Source organism: Typha latifolia, chromosome 1 (genome assembly GCF_019914945.1).
Source record: "Typha latifolia isolate L0001 chromosome 1, TyphaL0001v2, whole genome shotgun sequence".
NCBI lineage: Eukaryota > Viridiplantae > Streptophyta > Magnoliopsida > Poales > Typhaceae > Typha > Typha latifolia.
The window spans coordinates 9,218,338-9,242,538 of record NC_133086.1 but is presented as its reverse complement, the minus strand read 5'-3'; the positions used below and the strand labels follow the sequence as shown (position 1 = coordinate 9,242,538).

Below are 24,201 nucleotides of genomic sequence, written 5' to 3'. Positions count from 1 at the left end.
CTCCGTCAGCGGCCTATCCTAGCCGTTTGGGAACTCAAAAGCTTTTAAGAGAGAAGTAACGTAATTATGGGCATACTTGCAGATAACAAATTTAGGGTTTCATTTTGGCGAGGTATAACAAATCAAATTTGTCACTCTTGTGAACATTGGAAATTAATTTCCCTGATCCTCCCAAATCTGACATCTTCATCATATGAATCTGAAATTTATCAGATTAAATCTATTGTGTTTCACTACAAAATTAATCAGATTTACACCAAAACGAGCTTAAGAATTTCTCGGTGACATTACGGGCTATAAAAAGGAGTCAAATAAGTAGACAAAAGGCACGAAACCAGAATAAGCCCACATTCTCTTCAAGATTCTCTCTTTACTTAAAAAATTATTCCGCACAAAAACAAAATTACAGTTCTAGTCTTAATTTGACTCACCTACTATTCTATTAATTCATCAATTACTATTATAAAAAAATAAGATGTATATTTGATGTGACATAACTTAATATTAAAATAATAAAAAATAGTGAATTTGCATTATGAATTAATGACCTTTTAAATTAAATGACAGAAATAAAGGTAAAAAAATATTACTTTGAGGTGTTGTCTAATCTACGACAAAATAGTAATTTCAAATCATTATTAAATTTATTTTAGAAAGTTGTGCCAAGTTGTTATTTAGTTATTATACCATAACAAGAAAACTCATTCCAAAAACGGGAGCCTAGCTATTAATGGACAATAGTATTATATTAAAAGCAACAAGCATCAACAGAAATTGAAGTGATTAAGCATAGAAGGATAAAGACCAAAATTAACTGTAAGGCAATTAACATTTCACAAAAGGCATGTTCTCCTCCTTCAGCTAACCATTACACTATAACATAATCAGAAAATCTAGAACGATAATAATATTATCAGACTTGGAAGCATAAGCACAGCTGCTTCAAAGGGTCAGATGTAGTCACAAGTGGAACTCCTTCACCTGAACTTTGGCCTCTTTGGAGGTGCGCCCTTAAAATCCCTTCGATCAGGTATGTGAGACTTTGCAAAGGCTTTTGCCTTCCTCCTCCTCCTCTCCTCTTCGCTGTCCGACTCATCGCCCTTCTCTTTGTCAGCATTACTTGCCTCCCGTTCCAACTCCTCCCATGTCTTCCCCTTCTCATCCTCAGAGTCCTCCTCCGAGTCATCCTCCTCATCTGACTCCACTAGTGACTCACTGTCAGAAGCTTCCTCTTCTGACTCAGAAACAGGTTCAACATCAGATGGCTCATATCCCTGGTCTGATTCTTCAGAATTTTCTGTGTCCGAGTCGCTCGCCTCCATGTTCAAAAATTCCCAGCCACCGTCCTCAATAAATTTTTCAGGATCATCAGTGATTGTTTTCAGTATCGGACGCCAGTTCAAGTTCAGTCTGCTCTCATAGTACTTCAGATCAGTTGTGTCTAGCCATTCTTTGATTCCATCAAGTGATGCGGACGGAATGGAATCTATACGAAGAACATCTCGCTTAAAATCTTTGAATACAATAGTCATGTCAAAATTCTTCTGTCCAAGCCCTACCCTCTCCAAGTTAACAATCTCAATCTCGCTCAACGTCACGACTAGAAAGGGTGTCTCGACCAGTTCAACCAAACAGCTTGAAGTAGGAACAATGAAGGCAGATGCCTTGTGAGGAACCCCATAGAACCCAAGCTCCCTTAAAGGCATATCAAACTCCAAATCCATCCCCTTGAATTGCGGCTGGGACCAATGGTCATTAACTTTGTTGACAAAGTTCTGGAACTCCGTATTTATTCTATTCTTCCGATCCCTCTCGCGCTGCTCTTCTTCAATCTCATCAGGATCAAGCGCAGATCTTCGGCCACCACCAAGTGTCTGCACAACATCCATCACTTCAACGTAAAACTGGACATCTTTAGTCTTCTTGTTTCCCACCATGATGTGATTGTGAAGATGGAAATGCAGAAGTGTAATCATCTCTCTCTCTGCAGGTTGGAAGAAGGCATGTTTCACATTTCCATACATAATATCAACCCGTTCATCAGGTCTGGAGGTAGAATATCTGAACCCATTAACATGAGCCTCTAGAGTTCCAGTAAGCTTTCTTCCACGACCACCAAATGAGGGACGTATCCACAAGTCTGTTACCCTCATAGACTTCATTCTGTTGTTAGAAAGCTGAAGTTTCTCCTGAGTAACCAAAGTGGCCCTCTCAGCTCTCTCTGACTCCCTCAAAGCAACTTGCCTCCTGAGAGTCTTAATCTGCTGAACAACTTCACTGCTATGCCTCGGATCCTTCGAGCGGAAGGTGATCTCTTTTAAGTAGATAGCACCTTGAAACTTCAAGGAGTTGGCATCGTGTGGGCTGAACGGCGTCCCAGGGACATTGAAGATAATGCGGATGGTGCAGGTGCGGTTGTCCTGATGGCTGGTCACACTCTTGACAGTGGACACATGGAAGGGAACCATAATTCCGTATATTGGCAGAAGTATAGCCTCATTCTTCTGGTCCACTTGTATTATCAATTCCCTAGAAAAAGGTATATCATTGGTGTTCTTGTAAGCAACCAGCTCATTTGAAGTTCTAGCAGGACCTCTGCCATCCGCAGATCCAGAACCGCCACCAGCAAGCCTCCTGGCAGTTTCTTCATTTTTCTGGCGAGCAAGTTCGGCCTGGTGCTGTCTTCTTAATTCCTCCTTGGACATCTCCTGGTTATCTGACCTAAGAGTTGCTTTGGATGGAAATGCCTCACTAGCATTTGCTTCAGATTTGGTTCTGGGTTGCTCTTCTTCCTCATCTTCATTAAATGAGTAAGCTACATCCTTAACAGCCTTGGAGCAAGCAGCAGTCAAGACATCTGGATGCCTTTCACTAACAATAACTGTATCAGCCAGCAATAAAGAGAACTTCTCTGTTTTCTCATTGTTTGTCTCGGCTTGCAGATTCTGAAAACCAAGCGAAACATTAAAAACCATTCCTGCCTTGATTGTCCGATCATTTTTTGCATTTAAGTTCCATGCAGGTTCACGGAACTCAAGGCCAATCCCAGTTCCAGCTGACTTCATTAGATTTGGGAGAAGCTCTGGAGCTTCTTTCTCAACCACTGCAACAGCAGCCTGATAAGCTGCACACACCTTGCTGCCTGGCTTCAATGCGGCAATTGCAGAATCATGAGCCTTTAAGAGGACCTCATATGCCTTACTCTGAGTTGCAGTAGCATCAATCAAAAAAGTTCTGGCAATATTAGAGCAATAGCTATTGTACCTTGAGCCCACTGCACAGACGATGACACTTTTCGAGTCATAATACAGATCATCGCCATTGCTTGAAGCACTTGGCCTGAGATCAAACTTACCTCCACTCTGAAAGATAGGAGGATAGCATATATCAACATTTTCTGCCTTAAGCTTGCTCTTGACCTTAACTGGATCAAGTATAGCCTTCTCTGTGTCCTCCATCAATGCAGAATGAGAGACCCTCTTCTCCTCATCAATAATCTTTTCTAGCTTAGGAACAACAAAATTTATCATCACACATGATGTCAGATATGCAGCCTTTTTCACACAAGTGAGCTCAGTAGCATCTTTGACGGCAAAGAAATCAGAGAAGCCATTTGTTACATCACTAGTCTGCAATGCCGACCCAGCTAGCTTCTCCGACCAGGTTTCAAGAAGTTTCCCTTCAGGCACCTCCTTCGCAATGTAACCAATTACTGGACTATCTGAAACAGTCTGAGCACGAACAGCCTGTAATATCTCCTCCATTAAGGCAGATCCATCGTCATTTTTAGCCTTGACATGTATTACAACATCGGCGCCAACAGCCTCCTTGGCAGAATTTTTTAGGGTTTTAAGCAGGTTAGCCTTCTTCTGGCTACATAAAAAATGGATCTGCTTGTTCATGAACACCATTATGGTGTCCGGGAACTCATATCCAACCAACCAGATATTCAAAGCCGAGGATTTTAAATACTGGAAATCTTCAGAAGTAGGTGGTGTACCAACTACAATTGCATCAGACGAACCCCATAGATCAGATTTATGCTCCCTCCAATGATTATAAAATGCCTTCAGACGCTTGCTGAAGTTCTCAAGATTGATTTTATAAGCACCAGACCCCCCTCCAGAGGCCGGTTTCGTGTAACCATTAGACCGATCAGCCATTGTCACCAAACAGCATGTGCAAACAAGAAATTTAGCTACTGCTCAAATGCTCCTGAGATAAATAAGCACCCTCGATCCTGTTTTCTTGAAAGAGCTGATAAACCTGTGAAATGAAAAACAGGATCATGTAAGGATCTCAAACTGTAAAAACAAACACAGACACACAGAAAGAAAAAGAGAATATATGTCAACAATAAAAGAAGCGCAGAGTAGTACTTTTTCCCTAATTAATCTGACAACACATTCTGAAAGAAAATTCGCATCAACCTTTCTCAGGTTAATCTCTTAGAAAATCTCACAATACCAAGTCAATAGCAAAAGGTAAACTTTCTATTGTTATTTCGTGAAAGAAGCTTCATGGTTGATCCTCAATGCCACAGGTTTAACAAAGTTATATTCTGAATGTTTCGAGACTCACTAAGAAATGGTCATGTCAACGAAATAATTAGCATCGCACTAAATTATATTAAAAAAAGAGCGTCATATTGCACAAAACTCCTACCAACTCGAGCTCTGAGAAAAAAAAAATGTCTGCAGCCTATTAACTCCATGAATGTTTTCTCTTTATCAGTACAGATTTGCACAACTTAGGATACTAGCAAAGGGCAGCTCATTATCACGATCTCAATACATAAAAATTAGCAAGTTCCTATGTTTCAAGTTTGGTATCGGTACCGGCATCGGGCCATTTTTTAAAAAATTATGTAAAATTGTTAAAAACAAATATACAGAAAAACCCTAAAAAAATTCAAAAACGATGATAGAAAAATAGGAGAAAAATATATGTTACTTTCTCCCTCTCTACCTCTCTTCCTCTCTCGTCTCTCTTCATCTTTGATTATTTTCTGCAGCAGCAGCTCTCCACCTCTTACGCTGCTGCTGCAGCAAAGAAAAAGAGAGAGGGAGAGAGACGGAAAATAAAGCCAAACAAAGGAAGAGGAGAGAAAAGAGAGACTCACAGAGCTCCCGTTTCCAAGGTTCCCTTCGCCGAAGGTCGCCGTCGTCGGAAATTTCCTCGCCGGGGGTTGCCGCTGCCGGATCGGAAGAGAGCGATCACGTAGGGAGAACTCGCGCGGGGAAGAGAGATTAGGGTTGGGGAAAGAGAAGGAGCCATAGAACGTGAATGAAGTCGGTCAGTTTCGGATCCGGGTCGGAGCTTACCAGAAATATACCGGATCCGGCTGATTACCTAATAATTCGTTTCGGAATTTTAAAAACAGAGGAATTATAGTTTTACTCAGCACGATTGAGCCTAAAGTACAAATAAAAATAAAGGGTTGAATTATAAAATTCTTAAGAACTAGGTTGTGAATCACTCACGATTTAGATAAAATGTAAGGTATAATTTATAAATTTTTCATTTAACTAATTATAATTATCTTACTACTATCTCTAATTAGTCTTTTATTTTTATTAAAGAATTATTAGAGAGAATTGTATAGAAGGAAAAAAAAAAATTAAAAGAAGAAATAGCTATAGCAGCCGAAAGGAGAAGAAAAAGAAGTTGCGGTAGAATAATAAGAAAAAGAAACAAAGAGTGTATGGCTCTCTTCTCTTCGTTCTTATATTATATTGTCTTATCAGTATTTAATAAGTACTAAATGTCAGAAAAGCAAATTTAAAAAAGAAAAAAGAAAAAAATAATGTCTCACTTACAAAGAAAACTGAAAATGAGTCTATAAGAACGAGATATTAATAAGGATATCTCATCTAGAACCGACTGTCTTTAGTGCAAATTACCCTTATCACTTATGCTCATCTAGAATTGAACCTTATCATAAGGATAGTGCTTGAATGCTGCCCAGAGTTGATCAAACAAATAAATGGGGGATGTGGATTCAACAAAATTAATAGCAACTAGTCTAAATAAATTTTACTCGCATACTAACTCCACTTGTTACAGCAGTAGCATTGGATCCTCTATTGCTGATTAAAGCCACAAAAGAGGAGAAAACCAAAATAAAAGAATGAGCAAAGTAAAATAACATAAGAGACATAAAATTTTAAGTGGTTAATTCAAAAAAAATTCCAATATTTATGGGGAGATAGCTGGAAGCTTTCAATATGTAGTAGAAGAAGAATAATACAAGCAAGAGACCATGTCTATACTCTCATCTATTGCAATCTTTTTTCCATATATTGTTTTTATATGTTGTAGCCTTAGAAAATATAGAGAAAAAAGTGATATCTGGTTATAAAAATCTATAAGAACGAGATATTAATAAAATAATAATAATAATAATGTAGTGCTATTTGAAATTTTTCTTAGAAAAAATAATAATAAAGTCTTGTTAACTCATGTAATCCTTTATATCTTTTATTGTAAATCATTAAGACAAGTCTTGTTAAGTCATATAAGCTCTTATATCTCTTATGTAAGCTATTAAGGTAAGTCTTGTTAAGTCATGTAAGCTAATAAGACAGGTTCAATTAAGTTACGTAAGCCACTAAAATAAATTAAGTCATGTAAGCTAATAAGACAAGTTCAATTAAGCCACATAAGCTACTAAGATAAATTACGTCATATAAGCATCTAAGACAAGTCCTAATTCGAGTTGTATAAGTCTTTAGAGGTAAATCTGAGTATAACTCATTGTACTCAACACTTATATAGAGAGGCTAAGCATTTTTGTTTAATCATCCAAACATCCAATGAAGAATTAAGAATTATGTTTTAACTTTAGACTATCTTAGGAGTAGAAGTAAGTTAATTATAGCTATTTATTTTCTTAGGAGTGGATCTAAGTTAAAAACCCTAATTCTACCTCCAACTTGAGCCATCACCACCTCCAATAGCCACCCTACCTTACGGTTGTTCATCATCACCCTTGGTTGTCTTGCCCCCTCTGACAATCGCAGCAATTGTTAGATATTTACCAATATGTCATTTGACATTTCTTCACTATTTTATTTATATTTTTTCATCTTAACCTCCAATTTATGTAAAATCAAAACAATTAGAACCCTAACTTCTGAGACTATCATCATCATCTAAATTTTCATAATTTTCTTAGCACCGAATCAATCTAGATATGGTTCATAATAAATAATCAAATCAAATGGCTAAACTAATATTCCTTTCGTTATAATAAATAATATATGACTATTTTTATTTATAGGAGTAGAGTAATAGCATGTCAAATCCAATTTCCCATTTTGAGCTCGATCAGCTCGGCTCAAGTGGCTCTTTTTTAAAATGTTAAATATTATTTTATTTTGAGAGATCACATTTTTTATTTATAAAGAGACTATATGTAAAGACCATTTCGATTTTGTTCATTTCTAATAAGCAACTAAAGTGAACTTCATTTTAAAATTTTAATACACTACCTTGAAAAATGTAGCAAGTCTGATTCAAACCTAGGTCATAGGTAAGAATAAAAGGCATTATCTTACTCTTACTCCTAAGATAGTCAAAAACTAAAATATAATTCTTAGTTTTTCATTGGATGCTCGGATGATTAAACAAAGAAACTTAGTCTCTTTATATAAATGTCGAGTATAATGAGTTATACTCGGACTTACCCCTAAAAATATAAGGGCTTACATGACTTAACAAGACTTTAATATTATTTTTTCTGAGAAAAATTTCAAATAACACTACATTTTTATTATTCTTTTATTAATATCTCGTTCTTATAGATTTTTATAACAAGATCTCACTTTTTTCTCTATATTTTTCATGTAAGGCTATAGAACATATAAAGACAATTTGTGGAAAAAAGACAATTTAGTACTCATTAAATACTGATAAAACAATATAAGAATGGAGAGAAGAGACTAGACTTGATCAAATGGCCCAGCCTGCCCGTGTCCGGCTCGGATCTTGTTTAGGCCTGGCCTCGCTCGAGCCTGAACTACCCATGGGAGGCATGGGCTAGCCCTTTGCCCGCCCGACCTGGCCCGGAAGATCGTCTAGCCCGCCCATCTGGCCCGCAACTAGGTCCGCCCGTTCTTCTACAATATTTACCCGTTCTGCTATAATAATTACCCGTTCTGTTATAGTATTTACCCATTCTGCTACAATAAAAACCAACTAAAATTTTGGTACTAAACTGTTTTACAATTTTTTAAGCACACTTTAAATTTTTTTTAATTTATTATTATTATGTTTAAATGGAGGAACATAATTCTTTTTAAAAAAAAAAGCTAATAGTAAAAAATATTCTAAAAATAGCTAAAATGTGGGTTGGGCCGAATGATTGGTGGGTCGGGCCGGCTTGGCCCAACTGGCTAGCCCGATCTGTCATGGGCCGATGGGTGATAACGAGCTAGACTATTCTAGCCCGGCCCAAACCCGGCCTAACCCGAGTGATTAGTGGGTCGGGCCATGAACAAATACTTAAGCTCGGTTGGCCCAAAAAGCTCCTGGCTCGGCTCGCCAGATGATCATGTCTAGAAGAGACCCATATAGTCTTCGTTTCTTTTTCTAATTATGCTACCGCAACTTCTTTATCTTCTCCTTTTGTTGCTGTAGCTATTTCTTCTTTTAATTTTTTTTCCTTCTATACAATTTTCTCTGATCATTCTTTAATAAGAATAAAAGACTAATTAGAGATAGTAGTAACATAATTATAATTAGTTAAATGAGAATTTTATAAATTATACCTTATATTTTACCTATATCTTGAGTGATTCACAACCTAGTTTTTAATAATTTTATAACTCAACCCTTCAATTTATTTGTATTTTAGGCTTAATCGTGCGGAGTGAACTATAATTCCTCTGTTTTTATTCCGAAACAAATTATTAGGTTAATCGGCCGGATCCGGTATATTTCAGGTAAGCTCCGACCCGGATCCGAAACTGACTGACTTCATTCGCGTTCTATGGCTTCTTCTCTTTCCCAACCCTAATCTCTCTTGCCCGCGCGAGTTCTCCCTACGTCATCGCTCTCTTCCGATCCGGCAGCGGCGACCCCCGGCGAGGAAATTTCCGACGACGGCGACCTTCGGCGAAGGGAACCTCGGAAACGGGAGCTCCGTGAGTCTCTCTTTTCTCTCCTTTTCCTTTGTTTGGCTTTATTTTCCGTCTCTCTCCCTCTCTCTTTTTCTTTGCTGCAGCAGCAGCGTAAGAGGTGGAGAGCTGCTGCTGCAGCAAATAATCAAAGATGAAGAGAGACGAGAGAGGAAGAGAGGAAGAGAGGGAGAAAGTAACATATATTTTTCTCCTATTTTTCTGTCATCGTTTTTGAAATTTTTTAGGGTTTTTCTGTATTTTTTTCTAATAATTTTAGAATTTTACATAATTTTTTAAAAAATGGCCCGATGCCGGTACCGATACCGATACCAAAACTGAAACATAGAAACTTGCTAATTTTTATGTATTGAGATCGTGATAATAAGCTGCCCTTTGCTAGTATCCTAAATTGTGCAAAATGTAATTTTCTGTACTGATAAAGAGAAAACATTCATGGAGATAATAGGCTGTAGACATTTTCTTTTCTCAGAGCTCGAGTTGGTAGGAGTTTTGTGCAATATGACGCTCTTTTTTTGATATAATTTAGTGTGATGCTAATTATTTCGTTGACATGACCATTTCGTAGTGAGTCTCAAAACATTCAGAATATAACTTTGTTAAACCTGTGACAGTGAGGATCAACCATGAAGCTTCTTTCACGAAATAACAATAGAAAGCTTACGTTTTGCTATTGACTTGGTAATGAGAGATTTTCTAAGAGATTAAGTTGAGAAAGGTTTGCGAAAGATTCTTTGTTTAGGTCTGAACCTTTATGCTTGTTAATCTCTTTTTCTAAATCCTCGAGCATGTTCATCAGCATCTCCGAAGGGATCAACATCATCCTCTGAGTGTTAATCCTCTTCATCGACGAAGCGTATCGGTGCCTCACACCTCTCGGGTTCCACCACCTCTAGTCTTGGGTTGTGTATCGGAGGTGGGGGATGATTTGTAGGAATAGGTAAAAGAGGATCATTGATATGAACACAGTTGAGAATCCTCTTCTTTCAAGATCTGGATTTGTTGTAGGACGCAGTCCGCACAACCGATGGAAAATATTTTCCAAATATTCTCTAATAGTTAGAAAATTATAAAACGAAGTGGAATCGATCTGTAACTCCCTGATTTACATTTTTCGTATTATGCTCTTCGTAGATTTGAACTGCAACGGGGACAAAAGTACGATTTAGTGTAGATAATGGTGGTGGTGACGGGTGGAGTGGATGTTAGGGTTATGGATGATAATGAAGATGATGGTGGATTGTCGATGTGGTTTCAGGGATAAAGACGAAGGAGAAAAAGTGGTCGAGATCTCAAACAAGAGGGATGACTCGATAGACGAGGGAGATTAGAAGTTAGGAGAGACCTTGTCAATGGTAGAGGTGGTAGGTTGGTGAAGAGGGAGAAAAGAGATTATGGTAGAGAAGATAGAGAGAAGATATGAGGCAAGAAACCAATAATTCAATAGCATAATAATTTTAGCTGCCATCCACACCTTTATAGAGGCCGGCTAACAAGCCAAAATAACAATTATTAACGCTAATTCTAAAAGATTCTTGCTGACCGCGTTCGAAAGCACCCGATCGCGCTCGAACGCACAAAAAGACGTTCCCACCGCGTTCGAACGCTCATTTCACGTTATCTGTATTTGCAAACCTAATGCAGACATTCACAAATGCGTTTGAACGCGCCTCCAATCTCGTTCGAACGCGACCTACAGAAAATTTATTTTAAGAAAAATAAATAACTAATTCAATAAGAAAAGACTCTAACTAAGTGTATCATTTTGATATTAGTATGTTAAAATTATTTATTTGGATAATAGCATGATTTATTTATGGGATAGACCATCTTGAGTACATGTTTATCTTACATCACTATCTCGTTCGTCACGTCATGTATATGCGTGTGCCGTATAAGTGTGTGGACGTGTGCACATGGCCGTTAGGCAAAGGCATTATATGAAAGTAGTCGCAAAAGAGTGGAGGCATTATATGATGGCAGCCCTTCTCCTAATTTAAAAGTCTTAGGGTGCATTTGCTTGAAGGACATAAAAATGGAATTGAATTAGTTATTTCATGGGTCTCACATAAATCTCATGTTTGTTACGAAATTAATATATGTGATTAAGGGTTCGAACAGATGTCATATTCTCCAAAAGAAAAGATATAACATTCCATCTATGGGGTGGCATGATATATTTAGAGTGGAGAAATAAGAGTTTTATTATTATATTATTGTTATATAAGAAATAATGAATTTAGATATATATATATATATATATATATATATATATATAACAAAACTTATGATCTTAGTTACTCAAATTTTATTTCATTTTGTATTATTAGTATTTTATATTTTATATTTATTTAAAGTATTGCTATATTAAAAAACTCTGCATTTTTTATTAAATATTTTTATATAATTTATTCTATTATTTGTATTACTTTTGGTTTTACTTTCGTTATTTGAATTGAACTTGCTCAATTTTTGTAATTAATATAATATAATTTAATGATATTTAATGATACAATTTAAGTTTGAGACAATCGATAATAGAGTTTTAAGAATCCTACAATCAAACGCACATTTAGAGTTTCAATAATTGGGTCTTTGGGGCCTTCTTTCACTTGGACTATAATTGTCCGGTAGATCAAGCGTATCGGCCAGCCTTGATCGTGATTTAGCCTTGATCGTGATTTAGCCTAGGAGCTCTGATCACGCCTCTTTACTACTATCTTTATGTAAATTTGCCTAAAATTAACCATCCTTTTATATTTGAGTACTTATAGTTTCAATATGAGAAAGTACAAAATATTGTTAGAAATGAGTGGGATGAAAAATTCAATTCCCTTTTATATTCTTTTTCTCAGAATCCTATTAATGTTATGCATAAGATCAGACATTGGAATAAGAATAATTTAAGAAAGTTTGATAATAGAATCTATTATTGTTGATCTTGCGCTAAGGATTGTATTGCAAAACTCCCACAAGGATAGGCTATGAGCCTTCAAATAGCCTATAGGAAGCCTGTTGCTATCCTTAGGTAGGTGAATCAATTATCGAAAGCCAAAGCCGAGAGTATAGTTGGATCTTTCACGGGGACCTAAACATTAAGTTCTTTTAAACAGACACTTATTAAAGGAAGATATAATCGTATTGATTTGGCCTATCTTCTTCAGTTAGGACCAGTAGGAGATAAGCCTCAAATGAGTCTAGATACTACTATTGAGTTGTCTAATTTATTAGATAAGTTTGCTAGACTGTTTGAGGAACCAAAGGAGTTGCTACTAAGGAGAACGATGGACCATCGCATAGAGATTGTGCCCAAGGCTGCATCGGCGAATGTGAGGCCATATCAGTATCCACATATGCAAAAGAAAGTTATTTCTAATATGATAGCCGAGATATTGGAGCAAGGCCTTAAACAATCAAGTCATAGCTCTTATTCATCGCTCGTGCTATTAGTGTGAAAGAAGGACGAGACATAGAATTTTTTGTGTCGACTATCGAGCACGAAACGCTATCGTTAAGGACCAGTATCTCATTTTGGTTATAGAGAAGTTGCTGGATGAGCTAGCAGGGGCGACCATATTCAGCAAGCTTGACTTGAGGGCTGGGTATTATCAAATTACAGTTCATCCGGCGAATTTGCATTTTGGACTCTAGACTGGCACTACGAGTTTTGGGTGATGCCCTTTGTTCTCACCAATGCTCTAGCAGGGGCGACCATATTCAGCAAGCTTGACTTGAGGGCTGGGTATCATCAAATTAGAGTTCACCAGGCAGATGTGCACAAAACTGTATTTTCGACTCTGGACGGGCACTGCGAGTTTCGGGTGATGCCCTTTGTTCTCACCTTCAGCTACTTTTCAAGGTATTCTTTAACAACATTTTGGGGTATAGTAGGACTGAATTGGAGTATTGGCGGCATTTGGAGGATGTGCTGAATTTGTTGAAGCAAAATCAGCTGAAGATCAAAAAGTCTAAGTGCTTATGGGGAGTACCACAAGTGGAGTATTTAAGCCACATCGTCTTAGTGGAAAGTATAGCGGCGGATCCTCAAAAGGTAGCATGCATGACCATTTGGCCGATTCCTACTACCACCATAGGATTGCGAAGATTTTTGGGGCTGACCGGATATTATCGTCATTTTATCGCCGGGTATGGCATACCAAGATTGCTGCTCCTCTTCTTTGTTGAAGGACTCTTTTAGATGGACGGATAAAGCTATTACATTGAAAAACTAAAAACAACAATGACGACGGCTTTCGTTCTAGCGCTACCGGACTTCACCAAAGAGTTCATTGTGGAATGTGATGCGTCGAGAGTTGGTATAAGAGCTGTACTAATGCAAGGAGGACATTCTATAGCTTTTCTTAGCAAAACTTTATCATAAAAATCTCAACAATTATCAACCTACGAGAGAGATATGTTGGCAATTCTGTATGCGGTGACAAAGTGAAGACTTTATTTGATCGGTAGGAGATTCATTATTCGAACCAATCAAAGGAGGCTTCCATATTTTATAGAACAACGTATTCACACTCCGGCACGACAAAGATGGGTTACAAAATTGTTGGGGTATGATTATGAAATTCAATACAAAAAAGGAACGGAAAAAAGAGCGGCGGATGCACAACCATGCCAACTCGATACCGCCAAGCTTGCAATCTAGTTTTCTCCTACTTTTCCCTTCCTTGATGAGTTGAGGTATGTATGTACATCTGACCTAGATGTTTTGAGATTGTTGCAGAAGGTGTTGGATGATTCGGGGCGCCATCCAGAGTTGGAGAACTAAGGCGGTTTGTTGTTGGACCGCGGATGCATTCGGGTGCTCGCAAATGATGGATTGCGGTAGAAATTATTGGAGTACTTCTACCAAACTCCAGAGGCTAGTCATGAGAATGTCTTGAGGACTTATAGGAGTATATCTCAGAGTTGCACGTGGCCAGGATTGATGTGAGATATGAGGAGTTCTGTTTGTGCTTGCGAAGTCTATCAAATGGCTAAGACAACCACATTGAAACCGACCGAATTACTACAACCACTACTGATACCGGATCGTGTTTGGGAAGACATTTCTATGGATTTCATAGAGGGTCTTCTACTGCTACGCGATTATTCAGTTATATTTGTGGTTGTTGACAGGTTGAGCAAGTATACACACTTTTCTGCAATGTCACACCCATTTTCAATCAAGTCAGTGGCTGAAATTTTTGTTAGAGATGTTGCTCGGTTACATAGCATGCCACGCACGATTGTCTCGGATCGTGATCGTGTATTTATGAGCGACTTTTAAATGGAGTTTTTCTAATTGTAGGGGACTCGATTGAACTTCAGTTTGGCCTACCATTCACAGATGGACGGTTAAACTAAAGTGGTCAATTGAGGCATGCAGCAGTACTTGAGGTGCAAAATCAGAAGTTAACATATCGCTACTTTGGTCTGTTTCGGGTGTTAGAACGTATTGGTCCGATTGCATATCGTTTGGAGCTGCTGGAGGGGTCGAAAATACATATTGTCTTCCATGTTTCATTGTTGAGGGAGCGGAATGGAGATCGTGAGGTTGTTGGATCAGTTCTATCAGAGCCATTGAAGGAGATAAAGATCGTAGAACCAGTTCATGTACTTGCTAGGCGACGTCGACGTTGTAGTACTAGATTAGAGATGGAGATTCTAGTCAAGTGGCTTGGCAAGCCATCCGATGAGGCAATATGGGAGCTGGAGATGGATATTTTAGAGCGTTTCCCCGACTTTTCACATTGAGGACAAGGTGGGGGAAGCGTGGTGGGCTGATACACTTAGTTAGAGTTTTCTCTTATTGCATTAGTTATTTATTTTTATTAAAATAAATTTTCTGCAAGTCGCGTTTGAACACGGTTAGGAGCGCATTTGAATGCATTTGCGAACGCCTACATCGGGTTTGCAAATACAGAGAACATGAAATGAGTACTTGAACGCGGTCGGGCGCGTTTGAATGCCTGCATTGTGTTCGCATCAACAAAGAACACTTTTTGTACGTTCGAACATGATTGGGCGCGTTTGAACGCAATCGACAGGAATCTTCTAGAATTATGGTTAATGATTGTTATTTTGGCTTATTGACTAGCCTTTATAAAGGTGTGGATGGCAGCCAAAATCATTATGCTATTAGATTATTGGTTTCTTGCCTCGTATCTTCTCTCTATTTTCTCTACCCTAATCTCCCTCCTCTCTTCACCAACCTACTACCTCTACCATTGGCAATGTCTCTCCTAACTTCTAATCTCTCTCGTCTGTCGAGTCCTCCCTCTTCTTTGGGATCTCGACCACTTCTTCCCTTTGTTTTTATCCCTTAGCCACATCGACAATCCACCCTCATTTTCATTATCATTCATAACTCTAAATCATAATTTTGTCCCCGTTGCAGTTCGAATCTGCAGAGGGCATAAATATAAAAAATGTAGATCAGGGAGTTATAGATAGATTCCATTTAGTTTCGTAATTTTATGACTATAGGAGAATATTTGGTAAAGATTTTCCTTTAATTGCGCGGACTGGTTTGTTGCAACAAATCCAGATCTTAAAGAAATTATTCCATAGCCTATCATTGATATTAGATCCTATCAATTTGGTACGTAAAACCTATCACAAAGTCCTTAATATGGATTCAGATAGAAGTAGAGTGTTTGTAAAAAGCTCGGATATGGGTACATATATGGGTCAAGATAGGTTTTTCGGGTACGTATATAGATATTGGATATCTGTTTAACTGCATAATTTATAAATAATATACCTTATAACCGCTATACTCGACCCGTTAACCCATAATATACTCTTACCAAATTAGCCTCTCCATCTCGAATCTTCTTCTAATAGCTCAGCCCTAGCAGCCTTCGCTTACCTCGCCCTCACTCTCTCTGACCTAACCCGCAACCTTACTTTCACTTTCCCTCGCTATGTCTCGCTCACTCTCTCTGACGGTTGGTGCTCTTCCTCTTCACCCGCCGGATGTCGCCTCCGTCGGACGTCACCTCCGAGCTTTGTAAGCCTTTCCTTTTGTCACAATTCAGTGAATCACTATCTTGGCTGTACTTTGCTCAGAGGGAATTGGTATTAAATAGAAAACCTGAGCTCATGTAGTTTGTTTATGCAATATGTTTGGTGATTTTGAGTTGAAAAGATTATGATTTGAAATATGACTTCAGAATTCATGCTTATTATGATCTGAAATCTTTATATGAACTAGTTGTTTTTTCTATTGTCTTTTGTCTAGATATAGTAATTTAGTTGCGTGCTGCTGATGACTAATTCCTTTAGTTTCTATCTGACGTAGAGAAGTTGTAGCCTCTGATAGAGCTGTTGGTCCATTAAATACTCTCATTTTTCAATTTTCATATTGAAATATTCTACATGTGAAATATTAGAGTGCTCTATCTTCATTTAACATTTACCTGGTTTGTTGTTTATAACTTTATATAGTGCTTATAGTGCATAATAAATGTAAAAAATCATATGTACATGCTTGGACAAGTAATGACTCATATATAATTTGTTCCTTTGATGTTCTTATGTAACATCTTATGATTGAGAAAGGTGTCAGAAGAATTGAGTGAGAGAAGCTGGGAAGAAGGGAACTTTTAAGTATAATGACTAGCAGCTATGTTTTTTTTGTACCTTTGGCTTTGTCGAGTGTGCAATATCAGATAGTTACCATCTTCTCTACTCCTTTTTCTCTTGACAACATATTTTCTGTGTTCAACATTGATTTCCTCGTCATTTACTAAGTGTGAAGTTTACTGATTGATGATATTACATAGATGAACAGATATGTTTCATTCTTTAGACTATTGAAATTTTTTGTTTCGTATTCATATCTAGTTAAGATATGGTTCATATTTTTATCTGTTTAATATCCGATCCATATTCGGTTTGTATCTATTTAAGATCTGATTTATATTCGATTGATATGTGTATCCGTTTAAGATTAGATCCGTGTTCGATTAATAGTTGTATCCATTTTATTAAGATGTGGTTTTAAATTTTAAAATTTGCTATCCGTTTAATGTCCATATCCAAATCTATATACAAAACAAAAATATGGGTCTAGATGTAGGTTGAGCACTACCTTATCCATTTTCATCCCTACTCGCAACTCTAATCTCTCTTCTTCCCCACACGAGCTCTCTCTACTTGATCATTCTCATCCTATCCGGCAGCGGTAACCTCTATCAATTACGGTGACGTTTGGTTTGGTTTTATTTTTCCTTTTCTACTCTGTGTGTGTGTGTCTTTGCTGCAGCTGCAGCAGCGTAAGAGGTGGACAGCTGCTGCTGCAGCAAAGAGAGAGAGAGGAAGAGAGTAACTCATATATTCCCCCTATTTTTCTATCAGAGTGGTTACATTTATAGGATTTTTTCTGTACTTTGTAACAACTTTTAGAATTTTATATAATTTAAAATATAGTCCGGTGCAGATACTGATACCAAAACTAAACTTAGAACCTTGCTAGTTTATATGTATTTAGATTGTGAAATGACCTGCAGTTTTCTAGTATTCTAGGTTGTGCAAAATGTAATTTTATGTACTGATATAGAAAAAACAATCATGGAAATAATAGGCTGCAGACATCTTTCTTTTCTCAGAGTTCTAATTGGTAGAGTTTTATTCACTATGACACTCTTTTTTAAATGAAATGAATAATGTAATTTGTTGTGATGCTAATTCTTTTGTTGACACGGGCATTTCATCATGAGTTTTGAAACATTCAGATGATAACTTTGTTAAACTTGTGGCATTTAGATCAACCATGATGCTTCTTTCATAAAAAAACAATAGCAAGATTACATTTGCTTTTGGGCTTAGTAGTAATGTGAGATGTTCTAAGAAGATTAACTGAAAAAAGATTGAACCCAATTTCCTTTCACTGTGTGCTGTCAATTTATTAATTAGAGAAAAGTACTATTTTGCGCTTCTTTTGTTGTTGAAATCATTGTTCCAAGTTTCGGCCGATCCCAATCTAGTGACTAGTTTCGGCATGGTATCGGCCGCATACCCGATTTGTTTCAGGTTGGGATCGGTCGTATCAGCTGAAACTAATTGAAATCGAAAGAGAGAAAGGGAGAAACAGAGGGAGGAGAGTAAGAAAAAAAAGAGATAAAGAGAGATAAAAAGAGTTCGTTGGAGGGAGAGAGAGAAAAAGAGAGTCATTTTTTTTGTATGAGAGGGAGAGAGATTATCAGTGGTAGAAAGAGAGAGATAGAGATTGAGAAAATAATATTTATTATTTAGTTTTTAGATTTTATATATGAATAATTTATATTTATTATCTTATTACTTATTTTTAAAATTTTAGAATTTTTTAACATTTTAGAAATTATTTTAAAATACAAATTGATATAGATAATTGATACTGTCGATACGCTCATTTTTTCGGACGACCGATCCAGATTTTGATTCTTGAAACTTTGATTGATTTTGATTTCTGTGTCTATTTGCTTTTACATTTAGAGATCCTTACATGGTCATGTTTATAATTTTTGCAGGTTTATCAGCTCTTTCAAGAAAACAGGATCAATGATGCTTATTAAGCTCATGAGCATTTGAGCTGCATTGCACATGCTGTTTGGTGACAATGGCTGATAGGCCGAATGGTCACACGAAACCAGCCTCTGGAGGTGGGTCTGGTGCTTATACAATCAATCTTGAGAACTTCAGCAAGCGTCTGAAGGGGTTTTATAATCATTGGAGGGAGCATAAATCTGATCTATGGGGTTCGTCTGATGCAATTGTAGTTGGTACACCACCTACTTCTGAAGATTTTCGGTATATAAAATCCTCGGCTTTGAATATCTGGTTGGTGGGTTATGAGTTCCCAGATACCATAATAGTGTTCATGAACAAGCAGATCCATTTTTTATGCAGCCAGAAGAAGGCCAATCTACTTAAAACCCTAAAAAATTCTGCCAAGGAGGCTGTTGGCGCCGATGTTGTGATACATATCAAGGCTAAAAATGATGATGGGTCTGCCTTAATGGATGATATATTACATGCTGTTCGTGCTCAGACTGTTTCAGATAGTCCAGTCATTGGTTACATTGCAAAGGAGGTACCTGAAGGTAAACTTCTCGAAACCTGGTCAGAGAAGCTAGCTGGGTCAGCGTTGCAGACTAGTGATGTAACAAATGGTTTCTCTGATTTTTTTGCTGTCAAAGATGCTTCTGAGCTCACTTGTGTGAAAAAGGCTGCATATCTGACGTCGTGTGCGATGATAAATTTTGTTGTTCCTAAGCTAGAGAAGATTATTGATGAGGAGAAGAGGGTCTCTCATTCTGCATTGATGGAGGACACAGAGAAGGCTATACTTGATCCAGTTAGGGTCAAGAGCAAACTTAAGGCAGAAAATGTTGATATATGCTATCCTCCCATCTTTCAGAGTGGAGGTAAGTTTGACCTCAGGCCAAGTGCTTCAAGTAATGATGATGATCTGTATTATGACTCAAAAAGTGTTATCATTTGTGCAATGGGCTCAAGGTACAATAGCTATTGCTCTAATATTGCCAGAACTTTTTTGATTGATGCTACTGCAACTCAGAGTAAGGCATATGAGGTCCTCTTAAAGGCTCATGATTCTGCAATCGCTGCATTAAAGCCAGGCAGCAAGGTCAGTGCAGCTTATCAGGCTGCTGTTGCAGTGGTTGAGAAAGAAGCTCCAGAGCTTCTCCCAAATCTAATGAAGTCAGCTGGAACTGGAATTGGCCTTGAGTTCCGTGAACCTGCGTGGAACTTAAATGCAAAAAATGATCGGACAATCAAGGCAGGAATGGTTTTTAATGTTTCGCTTGGTTTTCAGAATCTGCAAGCCGAGACAAACAATGAGAAAACAGAGAAGTTCTCTTTATTGCTGGCTGATACAGTTATTGTTAGTGAAAGGCATCCAGATGTCTTGACTGCTGCTTGCTCCAAGGCAGTTAAGGATGTAGCTTACTCATTTAATGAAGATGAGGAAGAAGAGCAACCCAGAACCAAATCTGAAGCAAATGCTAGTGAGGCATTTCCATCCAAAGCAACTCTTAGGTCAGATAACCAGGAGATGTCCAAGGAGGAATTAAGAAGACAGCACCAGGCCGAACTTGCTCGCCAGAAAAATGAAGAAACTGCCAGGAGGCTTGCTGGTGGCGGTTCTGGATCTGCGGATGGCAGAGGTCCTGCTAGAACTTCAAATGAGCTGGTTGCTTACAAGAACACCAATGATATACCTTTTTCTAGGGAATTGATAATACAAGTGGACCAGAAGAATGAAGCTATACTTCTGCCAATATACGGAATTATGGTTCCCTTCCATGTGTCCACTGTCAAGAGTGTGACCAGCCATCAGGACAATCGCACCTGCACCATCCGCATTATCTTCAATGTCCCTGGGACGCCGTTCAGCCCACACGATGCCAACTCCCTGAAGTTTCAAGGTGCTATCTACTTAAAAGAGATCACCTTCCGCTCGAAGGATCCGAGGCATAGCAGTGAAGTTGTTCAGCAGATTAAGACTCTCAGGAGGCAAGTTGCTTCGAGGGAATCAGAGAGAGCTGAGAGGGCCACTTTGGTTACTCAGGAGAAACTTCAGCTTTCTAACAATAGAATGAAGTCTATGAGGGTAACAGACTTGTGGATACGTCCCTCATTTGGTGGTCGTGGAAGAAAGCTTACTGGAACTCTAGAGGCTCATGTTAATGGGTTCAGATATTCTACCTCCAGACCTGATGAACGGGTTGATATTATGTATGGAAATGTGAAACATGCCTTCTTCCAACCTGCAGAGAGAGAGATGATTACACTTCTGCATTTCCATCTTCACAATCACATCATGGTGGGAAACAAGAAGACTAAAGATGTCCAGTTTTACGTTGAAGTGATGGATGTTGTGCAGACACTTGGTGGTGGCAGGAGATCTGCGCTTGATCCTGATGAGATTGAAGAAGAGCAGCGCGAGAGGGATCGAAAGAATAGAATAAATACGGAGTTCCAGAACTTTGTCAACAAAGTTAATGACCATTGGTCCCAGCCGCAATTCAAGGGGATGGATTTGGAGTTTGATATGCCTTTAAGGGAGCTTGGGTTCTATGGGGTTCCTCACAAGGCCTCTGCCTTCATTGTTCCTACTTCAAGCTGTTTGGTTGAACTGATCGAGACACCCTTTCTTGTCGTGACATTGAGCGAGATTGAGATTGTTAACTTAGAGAGGGTAGGACTTGGACAGAAGAATTTTGACATGACTATTGTATTCAAGGATTTTAAACGAGATGTTCTTCGTATTGATTCCATTCCGTCCGCATCACTTGATGGAATCAAAGAATGGCTAGACACGACTGATCTGAAGTATTATGAGAGCAGACTGAACTTGAACTGGCGCCCGATACTGAAAACAATAACTGATGATCCTGAGAAATTTATCGAGGATGGTGGCTGGGAATTTTTGAACATGGAGGCAAGCGACTCGGACACAGAAAATTCTGAAGAATCAGACCAGGGGTATGAGCCATCTGATGTTGAACCTGTTTCTGAGTCAGAAGAGGAAGCTTCTGACAGTGAGTCACTAGTGGAGTCAGATGAGGAGGATGACTCGGAGGAGGACTCTGAGGATGAGAAGGGGAAGACATGGGAGGAGTTGGAACGGGAGGCAAGTAATGCTGACAAAGAGAAGGGCGATGAGTCGGACAGCGAAGAGGAGAGGAGGAGGAGGAAGGCAAAAGCCTTTGCAAAGTCTCGTGTTCCTGATCGAAGGGATTTCAAGAGCGCACCTCCAAAGAGGCCAAAGTTCAGGTGAAGGAGTTCCACTTGTGACCAAGTTTGCCCCCTAGGAAATTTGATGCAGCTGTGCTTATGCTTCCAGGTCTGATTATGTTCTTTTCGTTCTAGATTTTCTGGTTGTGTTGTAGTGTAATGGTTAGCTGAAGGAGAACATGCCTTTTGTGAAATGTTAGTTGCCTCACAGTTAATTTTGGTCTTATCTTTCACGAATTGTATGCTTAATCACTCTAGTTTCAGCCAATGGTAGTTGCTTTTAGTATAACAATATTTTTCTTTAAGAGGTAGTTGCTTTTGTCGAATGAGATTAAGAGGTAGTAGGAAAGAGGAGAAATTTTTAAATAATTTTGAGTCAAATTAAAAGTAAAATTGCTGTTGAATTTTTGTACAGACTAATTTGAATAATATTTCTAATCTGGAAAATGGATATTTTTATATTTATTCTAACCTAAAATAGTGTTTCGTAATTTAGAATAAAAAAAGAGATAATTTTGAAATGCACGGTGCTTATTTTCTTCTTCCTTCGTCGCTTTTTGATTGATAGTTACTAACTTGACTGTTTTTATAGTCCACAATGTCAGGGTAATTCGTAAGCTCGTTTTAGAGGTTTTGACCAAACTAGCCCTATTTTAAATTTTATTTACTGAAATAGTGACATTCTAAATTTAATACTAAAAGAAATTTATTTCACTGCAGCTCTAAGTAGAACGATAAATTATTAAGTGTTTTATTTATGCAAAAGTAAAATACTGATCATATTAGAGTTTTTTTATCAGCAATTTTTATTTAAAAATAAGCTGAAAAATTAAGCGATTTGTTAAGGAAATATGATACACACAGAATGTTGAACAATAAAACGTCTTATTATTAAAAATACTAAATTATTTCGTTCATTATTAGGCCTTTGAACTATTTTTGTACTTACGTCTGACAAATAGTCCATTATATATATGTATATATATAATGTGTTATGAAGAAGAAATTTTTTTTTAATATAATAATTTTGATCGAATCTTAATCGAACCTAAACATATATGTAAAAATATAAAGAAAAAATTTATAACGTCATAAATTTGTACTTGTTTATTTATTTTAGTTATAAAATTTGTCATTACGAAAGGATAAAAAAGATCTATGGTTTTATATACAAGGTTTAAATGTGTTGGAGTAATAACTAGACCACGAGAAATCACTTCAATTAGAAGTTTGGTCAACTAATCTGTTACTAATGCGAACTGGGCTAGATTGGATTGTATAATGAAGACATTGGACTCGATAGATCGTGTCTATTTATCTTTTAATTAATTTATATTTATCTTTTATATAAGTCATTAATGTAAGTCTAATTATATCATATAAGTTCTTAAGACAAATTTAGTTAAGTCATGTAAATAAATAAGATAAGTTTAATTAAGTCACGTAAGTCATTAATGTAAGTTTAATTAAGTCATGTAAGCTACTAAGGTAAGTTCAATTAAGTCAAGTTTCTAAGATAAGTCATAGTTCGATTCATATAAGTCTTTAGGGCTAAGTTCGAGTAAGACTCATTGTACTTGACCTTTATATATAAAGGGGCAGAGCTTCGTTGTTTATTCAAACAAGTATCTAAGCATTGAGAAATTATTTTAGTCTTGAGTTTATCTTAGGAGTAAGAGTATAATCTACGAGTTGAAGTAAGTTAGTCATAACCGTTTATTTTCATAGGAGTAGATCTAAGTTAGAAACCTTAATTCTACCTCCTACCCATAGCCACCATCATCCCCACGAACCACCGTATCTTACAATTGTCCACCACCACCTTTGGCTGTTTGCTATCTTCTGACGACCGCATCAACGTCGAATATTTATCATTTTGCCCCATTCTAATTTTGGTCCACTCTTTTATTTATATCTTTTTATTTCGACCTTCAATTTAAACTAAACTAGAGTCATTAGAACCTTAACTCATGAGGCTACCACCACCTAAATTTTTATAATTTTTTTACATTCAGATTTATTCATATCTAATTTGCAATAGTTGTTAAAATTGGCTCAAATTCAATTTCAACAAAATATCAGCATTTCTGTGCCACGCGTTCGAACGGGCCCTGAGGGCGTTCGAACGCGGGCTCCAGACAGAGAGCAGTCTGTGATGCAGGCGTTCGAACGGCCCCAGCCGCGTTCGAACGCGAGCCAACCCGAGAGCAGCAGTTTCTGCAGGCGTTCGAACGGGGCTTTGGCCGTTCGAACGCCAGTCTGCATTTGCACTAGGCGCGTTCGAACGCGCCCCAAGGGCGTTCGAACGCGACGCGGAAAA

At 37.7% G+C, this 24,201-nt stretch overlaps 2 protein-coding genes across 4 annotated transcripts; one reads left to right on the top strand and one right to left on the bottom strand.

Moving 5' to 3' along the window:
• Positions 1-805: 805 nt before the first annotated feature.
• LOC140794417 (FACT complex subunit SPT16-like) lies at positions 806-5,263 on the bottom strand. 2 transcript variants are annotated; one of them, XM_073146437.1, is made up of 2 exons: positions 5,123-5,263; positions 806-4,266 (listed from the first exon to the last, which is right to left on the bottom strand). In XM_073146437.1, the coding sequence occupies exon 2, from the start codon at positions 4,161-4,163 to the stop codon at positions 978-980; it is 3,186 nt and encodes a 1,061-aa protein (XP_073002538.1). In that variant the 5' UTR covers positions 4,164-4,266; positions 5,123-5,263; the 3' UTR covers positions 806-977. The 2 variants fall into 2 exon arrangements, with proteins under 2 accessions (XP_073002538.1, XP_073002546.1); XM_073146445.1 differs by having other exon boundaries at positions 4,969-5,230.
• Positions 5,264-9,013: 3,750 nt separating this feature from the next.
• Positions 9,014-22,173, top strand: LOC140792723 (FACT complex subunit SPT16-like). Of its 2 annotated transcripts, none has more exons than XM_073143886.1 (2): positions 9,014-9,146; positions 18,650-22,173. In XM_073143886.1, exon 2 carries the CDS (start codon positions 18,739-18,741, stop codon positions 21,922-21,924), a length of 3,186 nt encoding a protein of 1,061 aa, XP_072999987.1. In that variant the 5' UTR covers positions 9,014-9,146; positions 18,650-18,738; the 3' UTR covers positions 21,925-22,173. The 2 variants fall into 2 exon arrangements, with proteins under 2 accessions (XP_072999987.1, XP_072999995.1); XM_073143894.1 differs by having other exon boundaries at positions 9,032-9,315.
• The last annotated feature ends 2,028 nt before the right edge of the window (positions 22,174-24,201 follow it).